General features: G+C 40.6%; 1 protein-coding gene across 2 annotated transcripts in view; it reads left to right on the top strand.

Annotated features, from left to right (window-relative positions):
• Window positions 1-18,180, top strand: part of TMEM87B (transmembrane protein 87B) — a 47,077-nt gene that overhangs the window by 21,031 nt on the left and 7,866 nt on the right. Inside the window, exons 10-16 of one of the 2 annotated variants that reach the window (XM_036263178.1) lie at window positions 2,613-2,706; window positions 4,214-4,285; window positions 9,677-9,785; window positions 9,868-9,926; window positions 11,657-11,760; window positions 12,822-12,895; window positions 14,642-14,715. In XM_036263178.1, the coding sequence (XP_036119071.1) occupies window positions 2,613-2,706; window positions 4,214-4,285; window positions 9,677-9,785; window positions 9,868-9,926; window positions 11,657-11,760; window positions 12,822-12,895; window positions 14,642-14,715 (586 nt within the window). Of the gene's footprint in view, window positions 1-2,612; window positions 2,707-4,213; window positions 4,286-7,654; window positions 7,727-9,676; window positions 9,786-9,867; window positions 9,927-11,656; window positions 11,761-12,821; window positions 12,896-14,641; window positions 14,716-18,180 lie in introns of both variants that reach the window. The other variant, XM_036263179.1, reaches the window with a different exon arrangement.

Genomic DNA, 18,180 nt, shown 5'->3' with positions numbered 1-18,180 from the left:
CATCTTTAGTCCTTCGACCGTCCGTCTTCACTGTGACCTCTGTGAGGCTGGACATTTCTCACTATCATTATACAAACCCCATAGGGAAGTATCTGTGAGAATGTGTTCCTAAGGGATGTCCATGCACTGACTATTTGATATGGTCCTCAAATCAAGGTCCTGAATTGGTATTCTAGTAGCTTTTTATAGTTCGATGAATAATCTGCCTTAATGATACAGAAATTTTTAAATGACCCTTGAAGTTCAAACCATTTTGTTTTCTAAACACCATAATTTTGCTTTTATGACTATTTGGTTATTATAAGAGAAGGAGGGTCATACCACCAAGTCAGCAAGATTCCTGTCTGAAATCTTGTCCCCTCAGCACGAACTTCTCCCCAACCCTTTCAAACATCCTTATGAGTCATGGGGCCTGAATGTGAAGGATCGTCTCCTCTTTATCCTCATCAGACCTTTATTCCTTATTCCCTAAACCCCTCTGACTCCCAGAGCTCAGGCCTTCAGGCTAGACTGCCTGCTCCATCTCCTGTGGCCCCTGTCACCGTCCAGTTTCTCCCCTCCTCCCTTCACTCTCTGAGCACTTGCTTCCCTTCTCCACCAGAATCCCGTGTGTTCAGGATTCCTGCAGCTGATCCTTTAAGTAACCTGATCTCACCTCTGTTGTCTTGCCCTTCTTGCCTCAGCAGGGATTCAAGGACATTTTCTAGACTTTCTGACTCTGTGCAGCTGTGCCCTCTTCATCATCACAGTTTTAAGCAATCTGCTTTTCAGCTGTCACTGCCTCTTTCCTGTTCCCTTTCTCTGATATGTCAGCTCCAGTCACCCTTTGACCCTGGTTAGGCCTCTGGCCTTTTGACCCTCACCTTCCCTAGCCCTCCCCTCTCACATGCTCACCTCTTCCTTCAGCGTGCATTCCAGATCCTGCAGGGTACTGACATCCTTGCAAATCCCTGGGCCCTTTGCCTGGTTCCCCTGCCTCTGCCCTGGTCACCTGTCAGTCTGTTCAGACAGCAGCAGCTAAGGTGATCCTCTTAAAATTTAACTCAGATCTCATTACTCTTCTCTTCATTTTACCCAATAAAACCCAAAGTGGCTTTCTGATGGCTGGCCTCCTCTCCTGCCTTCTCCCTTTTAAACACTGCTCCTTCCTGGCTGGCTTGCTATTGCTATTCCTTACACGCAACACACGTCCTTGCAGTGGAGGCCTCTTCCCCAGACCCGGGCATGGTGTGCCCCCTCCTTTCTCTCAGTCTCGCTCCTCTGTCATCTCCCCAGGAAGCTAGCCCTGCCAGAATTCCTAACGTGGTACATGGCACTCACCCTTTGACACAGAGCCGCATCCTCTCTACAAGGCCACTCGATGCATGCGTTAGCATCGTTGTCTCCCCCAGAGTGGAGTAGGAGTTTTGCCTGTTTTGTGTCCTGTGTACCCTAAGGCCCCAGTGCCCGCCTTGGCACAGTAAAGAGCACTGATGCACACATACATGCATGTGAGCTCAGGGTTGGTATACTTAGCAAGATTTTAGCAAGGAGAACTTCTTTTCATTGGACTTTTGTTGAGATTCCTTCTCAGATGCTTTGCTTTGGGGTTGAGGGCTTGATACAATATACAGAGCCCTTTGGTGGCATTTCGTGTGTTCCTGGTTCTAGTTATGACCACCAGGTGCTTCAGTGTGGGGTGTGTTGCTGCAAGGGGACGGAAGAGTGAGCTGGTGTGCAGGGCACAGCCATTTGAGAGCATACCGCTCACTGTCAGTCTGTTGTGGCAGCTCACAGAGCGAGGACAGTGACACTTCTGGCTGTGGAAGGGTTCCAGTTAACTCGCCTTAATGAGTCAGAGTTCAGATTAACTAGATTAGATAACGTCATAAATATGAGCTATGGATATTAGTTCAATTTTTACTTAGATTTTGTTTTAAAATGACAATCGTGTTTTTTCAAAACCATTTTTTCTTCTAATTAACTCTGAGACAAGGGTTTTTGAGCTAAAGTGTATGTACAATAAATTCTGACTTGTAAATGTCATGAAATTTCAGTTCTATTTTCACATTATTAATTGCAGATATCACTATCTTTGCATTTTCCCAACTTATTTGTATTTTGAAAGACTAAAATTGTTGAGTCTTTTGAACTCTTTTGAATTTAAAAAATGGAAACTAAAGTCTTAGCATTCTGGTTTCAGGAATTGAGAAAACGAAGGTAATGGAATTTGATCTCCTAATATCCTGCCCTTTTTCTGCCCAAGTTATAAATCAGCAGATTATCTCTAACAAAACATATCCCAGACAGTTTTTCATTAATGTTAGTAAAAGTTAAATTATTATTTCTGCCAGTGACACTCAGGAGTTGGCCTTTAGCTTCCTGGGTTTCTTCAGTCTGCTCTTCCCTTCTGTGAAATCGTACCCGGGCGGTGTGATGATGCGGATCGTGTGCCAGTACCTCAGCTGCAAAACCCTCTGCTGCTTCCAGTGCCAGAGAAAGGGGCCTGTTTTCTGAGCCTATTGGGGTCACTTCTCTGGTATTGAAATGAGGCCATTGACTATGTAGATGCATCTGACTTACCTGTGCTTTTTTTTTTTTCCTTTTTTTCCATTTTCTTTTCCCCGTTCCAGGCCTCGCTTAGGGACAGTCATGCACCGGGTGATCGGATTGGGGCTTCTCTACTTTATCTTCGCAGCCGTCGAAGGCGTGATGAGAATCATTGGGGTAAAAACTGCATACTTCACTACCACCCCTTTTGTTGTTCCTAGGACTTCATATCTCCTGAGATGAATTTTTAAAGGTTGGAAATTTATGAAAAGGCCCAATTTGAGCTTTATTTCCTATGGAATATTTCCCTTTTTAATAATTCCTGAAAGTAAAAGGCAAGGCAGAGTGCTTCCAGAAATGATGTGGTTGACTGTGGTTGATTAGAGTAAGTGGCAGCACTTGCTGTCAGTCCAGGAACTGGCTGGATCTCAAAGATGTTTATAGTTATTCCTTAGGAAGAACATTTGTCTCTGTCACTGTCCAGTCTGTACGCACTCATTTCTTCCTTACAGTTTGGCTTAAACATGTATCAAGTTCGGAGAAAGTCAATTGTCCCCTTTACACGTGGAGACATATCTCACTCTTAAGCCACATTTGGTTGTAAGTTTTCTCTAACTCAGCAGATGCAGGATTTGGGGATTCAGCAGAGCCCACTCCTTGAAAAAATAGGAGCAGCTAGTGTTCAAGAGGAATGACTGGGATGCAGCAACACTTTCCTCTCTAAGGAAGAGTCAGAATATTTATGCCTGTGAAAAACCTTAGATTTTTAGCTCTCAGTTTTTCTTAATAATATGACTGATGACTGAGTGATTAAGAAACTTACTATTTTTTACTTGATTTAAAGAACCTTGTGATTTTTGCCTACAATATCTCGGCTTAGGTGGAGAAGTTGAGTTACTGCACAGAGCTGTTCATCTGTACATTGCCTGAATTCATGTCACATGTTTGCTCTGACCCTTAAAGCAGGACTTTATATTTCCCATTGCATAATGTTAAAAAGCCTCATTCTTCTTCCTGGTGTCTTGATACATCTGCATTCTGTGTTAGGTACACCTGCTGTTTTCATCTTTGACTCTTGAAAGGGGTATTTATTTTTACCTTTACATAATAATGAAGAACTCTGCATTTTTATATCCTTCACAGGAAACTAATCTCTACAGAAAAAACAAATGAGAAATAGTCCACATGTAGGGTATATACATTATATTTCCTTCAAATTTGCATAGTCAGCATTGTAGATAACATGTTTCACATACACTTCTCTGCCAGTTCTTGATTAGAGTAAGTGGCTAATCTACGGTTTGTTTTCCCTCTACTCAGTTCCTTATCCTGATTTTACTTTTCCACGTCTTTTGCATGCAGTAGGAAAGACAAGGGTCCGTTTCACTGTAGCTGTGGCTGTAGGTTGGGTGTGGAGAGGGGAGGTTAACACAGTTGCCCTGGGAGGGCAGGGGGGTGGTGCCTGTTATTTGCCATTCCATAGTTCAGTGGACCTTGTCTTCAGACGAGCAGTCGACAAAACATCATTTCCATGTGCTTAAAGACGGTTCTGATAGGAAGTAAAATCTTTGATGTGGCCTTAGTAAAGTGATACTGTGAACTAAATTGTTTTTCTTCATCAGATAATTCCTGTACTATAATGAAACTTTTACTTTCAGAGTTTTTTCCCACTTTTATCTTTCAGGGTTCTAACCATTTAGCTGTTGTTTTTGATGAGATTATTTTAGCAGTTTTCAACTCCATTTTTGTATGGTTCATATCCTTTACTATGTCTTTCTAAAGTTGTTTATTATAGCATTAAAATCATATTGCTTTTAACTGGTAGTAATAGAAATAAATACAATTTTACATTATTGTTACCTCAACATAGGAATTTGGTGGAAGGTGAAAAAGTAAATACTCCTCAAACAAGGAATATCTTTGTTTTTTTCTATTTAGTTCAGCAAACTAAGTAATTACTATAAGCCCTGTACTGAGGAGGCATGGAAGAAAAATGTATTGTCTTTGCGTTTAAGGAATCCATGGTCTGGTAGGGGAGACAAACAACGTAACTCCGAGGGATATAGCAATAGTTGTTGCCATGTAGAGAGGTGCCATGCAGAGGAAAGAGAAGGTAACTCTTGCTTGAAATCAGGAAAGACTTTATAGAGATGGTGACATTTAAATTGAGACTAAGATTTAGAAGGAAGAGAATCAAGATCAGGGAAGAGACACTGTGGGAAGAACGGAAGGGAACACAGAGTTGGAAGCATGAAGTACAGGGCCAGTGGCAGTGTCCCAGAGGAGCTGCCTGTAGGGGAACGTGTGTGGGAGCGCCACGGAAGGTGGGAGAGGGAAGGATAGAATGACACGCTCAAGCGTTCAGAGTTCCTCCAGAAGGTAGAAAGTAGAGGAAATTGAAGCTGACTGGGTGAAAAATAGGAAATCTGTGTTGGAAAGGTCACAAGGATGACATAAAAAGATGACTTGGAAAATGAGAGACTGGAGACAGGAAGTCTAGTAAGAAGTCATTTGCAGTGGTCTAAGGAAGAGATGGTGAGGTGTAAAAATAGTGCAGAGGAAATAAAGAAAAAACTCCACGTGATAGACTTGCTAGAAACGGTGGCAGAAGAAGGAGGAGAAGTCTCCAGAGAAGTCCCACAAGTCTTATTTGGGTGGCTGGGCAGAATTGCCATTCTCAAGGCGGTAACCTTGGAGAAGAGACCGTGATGGATGAGGTTTGAGCTGCTAAGGAATTAGTATGGGGAAGGAAGAGAGTTTGAAATCTCAGCCTGGGTTTGTAAGAAGAGACAGAACTGGTGGTGAAGGTTGGAGATCATCTTTTTACAGGAGAAGGTCGCAGCCGTGGAAGTGGCCCCAGGAGAACACACACCAGCGAGAGGAGAGGAGCCAGGATGGGCTGGTGGGCAGATCGTGCTTGGAAGGAGCACCGGGGGTGAAGGGGGAGGTGGGAGAACCAGAAATTGTTACGGAGTGAAGAATTAGGGAGCTTCAGTAAGGAAGGTGGTCAACAGTGGCCAGTGCTGCAGAGAGGACTTTCCAAGGCACACTGTTTTCTGTCGTGCAGAGGGCACAGTGGGACAGCAGGAGAGCAGGTTTGGCAATGGTGGGGGCAGGAGATGTAGTACAGCGAAGTTTTAGGGCAGTGGGGGTTGATCCTTGAGGACGCCCCTCACTGATTCAGGACTCATTTGAGTCTGGGAATCCTCAGTATGTTTTCCTGTCTGGTGGGGCATTGAACATCATTCACAGAAGTCGAGGAATTCTAGAGAAACTGTGGCCTGGTCAGAGCAGAAGGTAGGGTTCTGCAGATCCCAGAACAGTGTTCCAGTTCTTTCTTCTGCAATTGTTCTCTCTGAAATTCTTTCCCATAGATACGTTCTATTTTTACCAAGGTTTTTTGTTTATTTCCATTGTCTTTGATACTTGTATTTTAGCTTTTAACATTAAATGTACTTTTGTTTCCCTGTATTTCTCTTCATTTTCTCATCTCCACCTCCCAGGAAGGGCTGGAGGGCTTGACTGCCTGTGTCCCTCTGCCTGTGTCCCTCTGCCTGTGTCCCTCTGCCTGTGTCCCTTCTGCACAGGAAGCGGACGTGGCACTGAGGCTCTTCTCAGTCCCTCGGTGAGGTTTCTTCTAGGCCTGTTCTTCAACCTCCCTTTGTGAATTCCCAATTTGCTTCCAAGTTATAACAAAACCAAACCTTTAAATGTATTCTCCTTATTTTCTATGGTCCTCAGTCTTGCTTGAGTACTGAAACCAGATGCCTTTGAAAGTCATGAGGCCCAGAGCCTCTCTGCACCAATTAGAGAGTGCTCCCCACCCACACAGGTGTTGCCCACAGTGGGGGCCTCAAAACTTTCAAGTTACATTCATGGATCCCCTAGTGTCTAAGGGGTGTCCAGTTAAGAAATAATACTTGAGATTTAAGGAGTGGAGTTGTTTCTGACTGAACTTGATGGAAAATAGTATTCTACTTCTGTCTGGAACTACTAGTTTGGAATCCAAATTTATTGAATAAGTTATAATGGAATAAATCTATCCTCTCTGACAGTGGTATAAACATCTTACTTGTAATTTTCATATTCTCTGCATCAAAACAGATTTGAAGATGTTTGGTTGTTAAAAAGGTGAAGTACATTCCTCAGTTCTTCTGCATGTGAACTGTGTTTCAGCTAAGGGCTGCAGGTCCTGTTCTGGCAGGTGCACCGCTGCAGGGGCCGCTCACCTGCCCTAGGAGAGGGGCAGGCAGTGTGAGCATCTGTAGTGGGGAGAGGCAGACCTGCAGCTCTGAATGCTCTAATTCCATCTGGATTTGAATGAGAGTAACCTCTCACCTTTAAGGACGCCATTGGCTGTTGTCTGTTCCAACACAGAAGGAGCCATATTGGGGTGGAGGGATAAGGAAAACAACGTGAAAGATTAGTAAGGTACCATATTAGTTGTTAATTTTTTTTTTTTATCCTCACCCGAGGGCATTTTTTCATTTTTTGTTCAAATGGAGTGGGAGGGAGGGAGAGAGAGAGAAGCATTGACGTGAAACGGACACATCAAGTGGTTGCTACCCATACGACCCAACCAGGGCCGGGGACAAACTGCAACCGAAGTATGTGTCCTTAGTGGCAACCGAACCCGGGTCTCTCTGGACCGCAGGCTGACGCTCTAACTGCTGAGCCAAACTGGCCAGGGCGAGTTGTTAATATTTTTAATAAAGATGTTTGAGACAGATGTCATGAAGAAATCCAGAAATAAAAAACCTTTTTGGTTAGTGTTTCATGTTGAGAGAAGGAAATTTAGTATCCATTTCTGCTTGAACCTGAACCCCTGGTGCTTGCTTTTAGATTGCTGTGTAGTAATTTTTATTACTGAAGTGAAATGTACAAAAAGAAAGTGGGTTTCCTAAATGATACAGATGAGAGCAAAGAAGCAGGACTGCCTGGAGAACTGAGTGCTCGCATAAGGACCTAGCTTCCTTTGCTTTTGGTGAACTCATTGCAGCTAATACTGTACAAATCTAATCCTAACGTAGTAGAAATAGCCTAAAAAAGTCAAAGCCACAACCTTTCTCATGAATCCCACTCCTGTTTTTCCTGCTTATTTTATTTTTTTGCTGTTTTGCTGCAGGCCAATGACTCTGACTTTGTGCTTCTGGCCAGCCTCCCTCTGTCTCTTCTTGATTCTGGCTTGTGCTGGTGGATATCCTTTCCTGCGGCAGCGGGGTCCTGTGGACTCACCCAGGATGGTGGGCCGTCCGCCTTCCTAACACTTGCCTGTAATGTAAGAAACGATGTATGCTTTCCCTGCATTAGCAGTATAAGTGCAGGCTTAGGCAGTTCGAGCTTGCTGTTGATCTTTTTAATCCTTGGCTTTTAAAAAACACTCTTGAATAATTAAATGACACCAGGTTTTTAACATAGAAAATTGGTTTTAATCAAGAATTTCTAAAAGTATTTGTCTTGGTAATGTTCAAGGAATGCAGCATATTGAATTTTTGTAAATTCTGATAGTAGCCTTAATTGGTTGGATAGTGTCATTTTAGACATTGATCTTTTGCAACTTTTTGCTCATTTAGAAAAATTAAAAATTAGTTTTGGTATTTTTAGCTGCTAAAAAGTTTTTGATTAGTAAGTAATCGATATTTAAAATAGGAGCATAAATAGAAAACTTTCCACTTGTATCCTTTTTTTGTGTGTTGTTAATCCTCACCCAAGGATATTTTTTCCATTGATTTTTAGAGAGTAGAAGGGAGGGGGGAGCTGGAAAGAGAGATAAATTGATGTGAGAGACATATCCATTGGTTGCCGCCTGCATGTTCCCTGACCAGGGCCGGGGATCTAACCTGCTATCAGAATATGTGCCTTTGACTGGGAATCAAACCCGAGACCCTTGATGCGTGGGCCAAAGCTCCAACCACTGAGCCAGGCAGGCCTGGGCTCCAGCTGCATTCTTTTGCTCAGCTCTGTCATTTCCGTGTGCTGATGCTGTGCTCCGAAAGGAGCAACCCCCATTTCTAGACAGAGCTCTGGCTGCATCTCAGCCTAGCTGCTGCGGGGCCTGTGAGAAGGCCCTTCTGTACTTCATACCTGACAGTGTTGGACTTCAGTGAAGCCTGTGCTCCTGGTGAGCCACTGTGGGGAGGAAAGCCCACCCTCTAGCCTTCTGGGGAAGACTTACTACAGAGAACCCCTTCTTCTGTAGGACTTAGATGAGACTCCCCACGCCCCCGCAGTTTACCTGTCCACCCTCTAGCCTTCTGGGGAAGGCTTACTACAGAGAACCCCTTCTTTTGTAGGACTTAGATGAGACTCCCCACACCCCCACAGTTTACCTGTGATAAGGCCAGACTCAGACCTAGGTCCCTCCTGACTGATCTGGACCATACTAAGTTGTCTCCTTCCCCCAGGTTACTGAGCTTTCCTCCGCCCAGGCTCCTCCTGGGAATCTGCAGACCACAGGAAAGTCATTCCCTGATTGACTGTCCTGTCATGCCACCCACTCCCCACACCTGAGCTTTCTAGTCCTGTTTCCTTCTCTCTGTAAAAGCCCCTTTCCTGTGTGACTATTGGGACTTCTAAAAATCTTACAGTTGGAGCTTTCTCCCTTTTGCAATCATCTTTTGAATGAAGTCTGTTCTTACCTAAGTCCAGATTTGTTTTATTTGACATATTTCAGTTTTTAATGGATAAAATGGAACTGATAGATGATTTAATTCCTTAATTATGGTCAGAAAATAGACTACAGGAAAAAAAAAAGAAAAACAAAATAAGAAAGAAATTGAAAAGCACAAGCCAAGTGGGATCTCACAGTGGGACCTGCAGAGTGTCTGGCCTGGGGCTGGCAGGTCGTGTGCTGTTCTCTCTCTGGTTTGGGAGCTCAGCAGTGAAGAGCACATTGTGGGGCTTCTTGCTTGTGTGTTTTCCTCCAATTCCATTTAGATTACACAGCAGTAGATTGTAAAGCAAAGTCTGCAATAAATCAGTATCATGATTACCCAGTACTGGCTAAAATTACATTTTCCGTGTTTCTATTAGACCTTTAAGTTCATGGAACTATATTTAGCAGTACCAGTTTTGGAAATTGTAGAAGATTCTCATTTTTATTTTAATTGTTTATTACTATTTAAAATGTTTTCCTTAACTTTTTCACATTTTTATAAGTTTGGCACAAACTATGAAGACTCTGAGGCTAAGAAAGAACATGGTGAAATTTTCTTTATATAGACACTTTACAAATACTCTGATCTTTGCTGTGCTGGGTAAGTAATGAACCTTCCTTATTACAGTAAATTATTTCAGGATCACATTTCCTTCAAAGGTGACTTTTTTGGTGTGTTTCAGCTTCTGTTGTGTTTGTGGCGTGGACAACTAAGACATTTAGATTTGCAAAATGTCGATCAGTGAGTATAATCTATTTAAAATAGTTACCATTTTTAATTATACTATTTTGTGTAATTTTGAAGAATTTAATTTGTAAATCAAGGTAATTCTAGATTTTCTGTTTACCTTGGATTATTTTATGTAGTATTATAAGAACTTTTACCTCCTTTAATGAATCTGAAAAAGTTTCTCCTAAATCTGCTTTTCTGGTTATGCCCTTTATTTCAACTTCCTTTTGCAGATTTTGAAAAATAATTCTCTCCTATATAATTTAAGGTAGCAGGAGATTCTTTTCTTCCTGCATACCATGAACATGGCTATTCTGTATCTAGTGGGATTGTAAACCTTAAGTCGGACATGTTTCTTGGGTGGCACACCCACTATCCACAATCAGAAGATGCTCACCATGGGTTCTCGAGTTAGAAGTTTAGAGTTTTTTAGACTGAAACTCTAAAAGGCCCTCTTTTGGGGTGTCATGCTTCGGAACTTGTCTCTAGTTTTGAATGAACAGTTATAAACAGCCCTCTGACAGTCCTGGACCGTGGACTTCTGCTGCCTTAGGGATGAGTTAAGAGACTGACTTTCTGGAATTTCTTTTCTTTCCTTCCCTCACCTAAGTATTTTTCACCTGGTTTCTAAGGATATCTTTTGGATTTTTACTTCTGTTTTCCAAATCTTTCTGTTAACCCTAAAATTTTATGGAAGGGAATCTTTATACTGATAAACAGCCCTTTAGAAACATTTCAAACAACATATAATAAAATCTGTCTCACTAAAAGCAGAACAACCTATTAGGAGAAATACAGCATTGAGATTTTTGCATCAGAGATTCTAATGTCAAAAATACAGCAGCACGACCTTCAGTGCACACCTGAAACTGTGGGTAGTACCAAACCCTGTATGTACAGTGTACTATGTTTTCTCCTATACATATGTACCTGTGATAAAGTTTAGTTTATAAATTAGGCACAGTAAGAGATTAACAAAAATAATTAATAAAATAGAACAGTTATAATAACATATGATAGTAAAGGTTATGTGAACATGGCCTGTCTGTCTCAGAATTGATTTTGGATTGTTTATTTCTGCCATTTAGTATTTTAGGACTGGGTAACGAAAACCACGGAAAGCAAAACCCTGGATAAGAGGGAACTACTACTGTACCCATTGTCAACTTGATTCTAATTCTGCTGTTAACTTGCTTCATGTCTGTTCTCATATAGAAAATACATTATGTACTCTCTGAAGTACCTTTAAACAAATTCTTTTTAAATATGTTTTCATTGATTTTGGAGAGAGGAAGGGAAAGAAGGCAGAGAGAGATAGAAACATCAATGAGAGGGAAACCTCAACATTGATGGGCTGCCTTCTGCACGCCCCCTGCTGGGGATCTTGCTGGAAACCCAGGCATGTGCCCTGACTGGGAATCGAACTGTGACCTCTTGATACACAAGTCTGTTCAACCACTGAGACACACCAGCCAGGCTAAACTAATTATTTTTATGATACTGTACAATATAATTTATGTTAGGATTTTATTCATCTGATTGGTCATAAAGCTGAAGTAAGCATTAATGTTGATTTTGTAAAGGTAGCATTTCTTTAAAAACTGTATACTTGTTTATTTGGAAAACTTAACTGGTTGAAAAGATTTCATTAGGACTTATCATTGTATACTATTTGAATTGGAAACCTATGTTTATATTTATCAAAAAAATAACTTTTCATGTTTGAATTGTCCTTATTATAGGATTGGATGGAAACCTGGGTTGATGAAGCATTTTGGAGCTTCCTTTTTTCAGTTATCCTTATGGTAATAATGTTTTTGTGGAGACCATCAGCAAATAATCAAAGGTACCTAACACAGGAAAATCCAAGTTTGGCAAGCACTCGTTGATCACCTGCTACAGGGTTAACACGTCTATAGAGACTGGGGAAGTAGTCCATGCTTTTCAGGAGAAAACAGTCAGGTAGGGAGACACACATCACAGATGCAAGACAGTGAAATTAGTCAAGTGACCAGGGGCCAGTGGAGAGGGTGAGGAAGATCCATTTATGTTTTCCTTAAGGAAAGGAGCCAGGGCAGTGAAAGGCTGAGCTGGGAAAGAGTGTACATTTCCAGGGTAGAGGGGAAACCAGGAATGCTTTGTGGATCATCAAGGCATGCAGATTGGTTCATGCTACTTACACTGGAGAGAGGTAAAGAGCTTGAATGCTAAGTTCAGAAGGTTGTGCTTTAGACCACATGTGATGGGGAGCCCTGCCTTCCCTTGCTTCATCCCTCTTCCCCAAGAAAAGCACTGTGAGGAAAAAGTGTACAAGTATATACAAGTGTATGTGTTTCTCTCTTTTTAAAATTACACAGTGCACAGTGTAGAACTACTACATTGCTTTAATGGCTATATGGCATTTTATATTACGAATGTAGCATAATTTATGTAAGCAATCCCTGAATATTAGACACTTTGTTTCTAGGTTTTTTGCTATTATCGGCAACGTTTTCTGAATGCTCTTGGACCTAGTAAATGTGGCTCAGTAGCATGCTTTATTTTCACCAGTCAGATTAGCAATTTCTCTTTTGTTAGGGCATAAATTAAAAGATGTGCGCAAGGAGGGAGACCTGGCATGGGGAAGAGTCAGCAGGCTGTCTCCTCCCTGAACATGACATGTTGCAGAACTGCTCTCCAGACAGATCTCACTCATTTCTGCTCTTACCAGCAGGGGGCTCAGGTTCACAATTTCTTCACAATAATAACCTTTCTAATTTGAGAGTAAAATAATGAAATTATTATTTTAATTTATGAGAACCTTTAAAACTTGTAGCTATTTTTGTATGCAATTACTCTTTTAGCTCTAAGCTGAGAATTGAACAGGCTTAAACACACTGGTAGTAAAGCTTCCTGTTTTTGACATAGGTATGCCTTCATGCCCTTAATAGATGATTCTGATGATGAGGTTGAAGAATTCATGGTAACATCTGATCATTTAAGTAAGTGATAAGTTTTCTTATATAATGACTATTGTATATATTGTAAGAAGAAAGTATTTTTTGTACCTTTACCTGTGATGCAAGGTCAGATACTTTTTTTTTCTCCTATAAAATATTTTTTATTTTTTTATTTTATTTATTTATTTATTTTTTATCCTTACCCGAGGACATTTTTCCATTTTTTGTTCAAGTAGAGTGGGAGGGAGAGAGAGGAACAGAGAGAGAGAGAGAAACATCTGCCACCCGCACAACCGACCAGGGCCAGGGACAAACTGCAACCGAGGTACGCGCCCTTAGCAGGAACCGAACCCGGGTCTCTCAGGACCGCAGGCTGACGCTCTAACCGCTGAGCCAAACCGGCCAGGGCACTATAAAATATTTTTTAAACTATCTATAGAAACCTCTGTTATGCTAGATACTTATAAGAAGTCAGTAATGAAATTTTCTTTTTTTTATCCTCACCCGAGGACATTTTTCCATTTTTTGTTCAGATAGAGTGGGAGGGAGGGAGAGGAAGAGAGAGAAACATCGACATGAAAGGAAGACATTGAGTGGCTGCCACCCGCACGACCCAACCAGGGCCAGGGACAAACTGCAACCGAGGTACATGCCCTTAGCGGGAACTGAACCCAGGTCTCTCGGGACCCCAGGCCGACGCTCTACTGCTGAGCCAAACCGGCCAGGGCAGTAATGAAATTTTCAAGATTATTACTATAGTTTGAGCTTTTGTTACTGATTTGCTCTAAGTATTGAGGAAGGTATGCTGCTTTTCACAAGAATGATTTGGTGTATTTTCATCTTCTTGGTGAATACTCACTTTCTTTGAGTCACCTCCTCCTACTCTTTAAAATTAGGCTCGTCTGTATTCTCCTGGTCATGCCCAAAGCATTTCTGATTATGATTATGATTCTAGTACTAATTTCATCTTTCTATTAATTTCTACATAGCATTTTATCATTTTATTAATTTACTGTACTACTCTAATCAATAATTTGTATGTGTGCTGGAATACAATGTAACACTTCCCAAAGGAAGATGAGAGAAACCAGAGTCTGTATGATACATTGTTAGCATCCATTATGCAATGATAAATTACTAGATGTGGAATGAAACTGGGAACTGTGACCGTAGTTAATGAAATGATCGATCAATAGACATCTAGAGATGGCACAGATATTACACTTGGCAAGAAAGACTAAAAATAATTATTACAAATGTATTAGAGAATCTACAGGAATGGATTCATGAAGACAAGGTAAATTTCAGGAGAGAGAGAACTTTTTAAAAAAAAGGGAAGAGGAGGAGGAGAAGGAAGAAGACCAAATAGAAATACTATTAACTCTTTAAAAAAAAATATATATATATATATATATATATGCCCTGGTTTGGCTCAGCAGTTAGAGCACTGGCCCACAGACTGAAGGGTTATGGGTTAGATTCCCTGTCGGGCACATACCTGGCTTGCAGGTTCGATCCCCGGCCCCTGTCGAGGTCATGTGTCAGGCAACCAATCAAGGTGTGTGTCTCACATCAATGTTTCTCTTTCTCTCCCTCCCTCCGTCCTTCCACTCTATCTAAAAATCAGTGGAAAAATATTCTTGGGTAGAATTAACCAAAAACAATGAATGAATGAATGAATGAATACAAAAAAACATATTATTTCTTATTGGGTTATTAAATATGAGGCTATGAAGGAAAATATTTTATTATTTTATATATTTATCTCTGTAATGTTTCTCATTACAGCTGAAGGAATAAAATTAAGAACTTCAAAAACAGTTTCCAATGGAACAGCTAAACCTGCTACTTCTGATAATTTTGTGAGTAACATACATGTTTAATAGTCTCTGTCTTTAAAACTTTAGAAATTTATATGAATGTCACATTTACTGACCATTAGGAGAATGTTTTTTACTAAAAGTTTTTTTGTGTGAAAAGAAAAGTTAGCAAGTAACAGCAGTACAGGTTAAGTCTGTAACTGTAACTGCTTCAGATCCTGCTTCTTGTGTGCTGTTCTTCGACCAGCGACAGCACAAGCAGCACCTGGGAACCTTTAGTAATGCAGACTCTCAGGCCTAACCCAGACCTGCTGGTCAGAATCGGCTTTTCCACAGGGTTCCATAGATGATTCCTGGCACCTAAGATAGAGAAGCTTTGTTAGAGTAACAGCTTGTGTTAATTTTTCAGCATTTGAAAGTGATTTTGATCACATTTGTTAACTTTTGGGAAAGGACTTTACTGAATGTATTATCTGTGCAGTTAACAAAATTAGCATATTTTTAAAAACTGGAAGCTTGAATAAAATGGTAAAATATAGGGTAGAGAAGAGTTTTGAAGTAGTTTATGCATATTATATGTGCATAAAAGTGATAATTATGAAAGTAATTAATCAAAATGGAAATGCCTACCATACTTTTTTTTTTTATCCTCACCTGAAGATATGTTTTTATTGATATTAGAGAGGAAGTGGGAGAAAGAGAAGTACTCATGTGAGAGGGAAACATCGATCAGTTGCCTCTCATATGCACCCCAACTGGGGATCAAACCCACAACGTAGATATGTGCCCTGACCGGGACTCAAACCCTCTACCTTTTGATGCACAGGATGATGCTCCAACCAACAGAGCCACCTGGCCAGGGCTATCATACAGTTTTTTTGTGGCTTTCTTACAATTATGTTAGACTAATACAATGTAAAATTTTGTGTATACATGTAAATTCTGACAGGACAGATGATATATGAGAACAATTTTATTTGCTGGATTTAGTATATTCTCTAAGTTTTATTTCTTATGTATACTTTGAGTAATTTTGTGGTAATTTAAATAAACTTTAAAAATTACAGCAGTTGTGATTATCTGGTGTTACAGCTTTTTTTTTTTTTTTTTTTTTTTATCCTCACCCGAGGATATTTTTCCATTTTTTGTACAGATAGAGTGGGAGGGAGAGAGAGGAAGGGAGAGAGAGTGAGAAACATCGACGTGAAGGGACACATCGAGTGGCTGCCACCCGCACAACCAACCAGGGCCGGGGACAAACTGCAACCGAAGTACGTGCCCTTAGCGGGAACCGAACCCGGGTCTCTCCGGACCGCAGGCCGACACTCTAACCGCTGAGCCAAACCGGCAAGGGCAGCTTTTTTTTTTTTTTTTTTTTTTTTTTTTTTTTTTTTAATTAATTAATTTTTGTTACAGATGTTTCTCCTTTTTCCCCCTCCTCCTCGCTCCCTACACTTTCCCCAGTTTGTTGTCCATGTCCACTGTTCATACATACATGCATATAAGTTCTGTGGTTTATCTCTCCCCTACCACCCCCCTCTTTAGGGGATTGTCAGTCTGTACCCCACTTTCACATCTCTGGGACTACCCCATTCCTCAGACTGTCATGTTCATTATATTCCACAAATAAGTGAGATCATATGAAACTTGTCTTTCTCTGTTTGACTTGTTTCACTTAGGATGATACTTTCCAGGTCCCTCCATGTAGTCTCAAAGGATAAGAGATCTTTCTTACAGCTGCGTAGTACTCCATTGTGTATATGTACCACAGCTTTTTTATCCATTTGTCTACTGATGGACACTTGGGCTGTTTCCAGATCTTAGCTATTATAAATAGTGCTGCTACAAACATGGGGGTACATATATTCTTTCTGATTGGTGTTTCAGGCTTCTTAGGGTATATTCCTAGAAGTGGGATCACTGGGTCAAATGGAAGTGCAATTTTTAATTTTTTGAGGTAACACCATATTGTTTTCCATAGTGGCTGCACCAGTCTGCATTCCCACCAGCAGTGCACTAGAGTCCCCTTTTCTCCACACCCTAGCCCAACACTTGTTGTTTGATGATTTGTTGATGGCAGCCATTCTGACAGGTGTGAGGTGATACTTCATTGTTGTTTTAATTTGCATCTCTCTGATGATTAGTGATGATGAGCATTTCTTCATATGTTTCTTAGCCATTTGTATGTCCTGTTTGGAGAGGTGTCTATTTAGTTCCTCTGCCCATTTTTTAATTGGGTTCTTTGTCTTCCTTTTGTGGAGTTGTATGAGCACTCTATATTTATTGGAAATTAACCCCTTATCTGATAGCATTTCTTCATATGTTTCTTAGCCATTTGTATGTTCTGTTTGGAGAGGTGTCTATTTAGTTCCTCTGCCCATTTTTTAATTGGGTTCTTTGTCTTCCATTTGTGGAGTTGTATGAGCACTCTATATGTATTGGAAATTAACCCCTTATCTGATATATCATTGGCAATTATGCTCTCCCATACAGTGGGTAGCCTTTCCGTTTTGATGATTGTATCTTTCGCTGTGCAGAAGCTTTTGAGTTTGATGTAGTCCCATGTGTTCATTTTCTCCTTTGTTTCTATTGCCTTAGGTGATGTATCAGTAAAAATTCTGCGTATGATGTCTGAGATTTTGTTGCCCACAGTCTCCTCTAGGATTTTTATGGATTCATGAGTTACATTTAAGTCTTTTATCCATTTTGAGTTTATTTTCGTGTAGGGTGTAAGTTGATGGTCTAGTTTCATTTTGCTGCAAGTAGCTGTCCAATTTTCCCAGCACCATTTATTAAAGAGGCTGTCCTTACTCCACTGTATGCTCTTGCCACCTTTGTCAAATATTAATTGAGCGTATTGCCTTGGGGTCCATTTCTGGGTTCTCTGTTCTGTTCCACTGTCTATATGCCTGTTCTTGTGCCAGTACCAGGCTGTTTTGATTACAGTGGCTTTGTAATATAACCTGAAATCTGGTATTGTGATCCCTCCAACTTTGTTCTTCCTTTGCAAGATTGCTGTGGCTATTCGAGGCCTTTTTTGGTTCCATGTGAACTTTTGAAATAATTGTTTTAATTCTGTGAAGTATGTCATTGGTATTTTGATGGGGATTGCGTTGAATCTATAGATTGCTCTGGGTATTCTGGACATTTTAATGATGTTAATCCTCCCAATCCATGAACAGGGTATGTGCTTCCACTTTTTTATATCTTCCTCTATTTCTTTTTTCAATGACCTGTAGTTTTCTGCGAATAAGTACTTTATTTCTTTGGTTAAGTTTATTCCTAGGTATCTTAATTTTTTTGCCGCAATGGTAAATGGGATTTTTTTTCTTAGTTTCTTTTTCTGTGAGTTCATCATTGGTGTATAAGAATGCCATCCATTTCTTGACATTAATTTTGTATCCTGCTACTTTGCCAAATTCATTTATTAAGTCTAGTAAACTTTTGGTGGAGTCTTTGGGGTTTTCTATGTACAGTATCATGTCATCTGCAAATAATGACAATTTC

The sequence above is a fragment of the Molossus molossus genome, unplaced genomic scaffold (genome assembly GCF_014108415.1).
Source record: "Molossus molossus isolate mMolMol1 unplaced genomic scaffold, mMolMol1.p scaffold_m16_p_15, whole genome shotgun sequence".
NCBI lineage: Eukaryota > Metazoa > Chordata > Mammalia > Chiroptera > Molossidae > Molossus > Molossus molossus.
The sequence above is the reverse complement of the archived record's forward strand: the minus strand, read 5'-3'. Positions and strand labels throughout refer to the sequence as shown.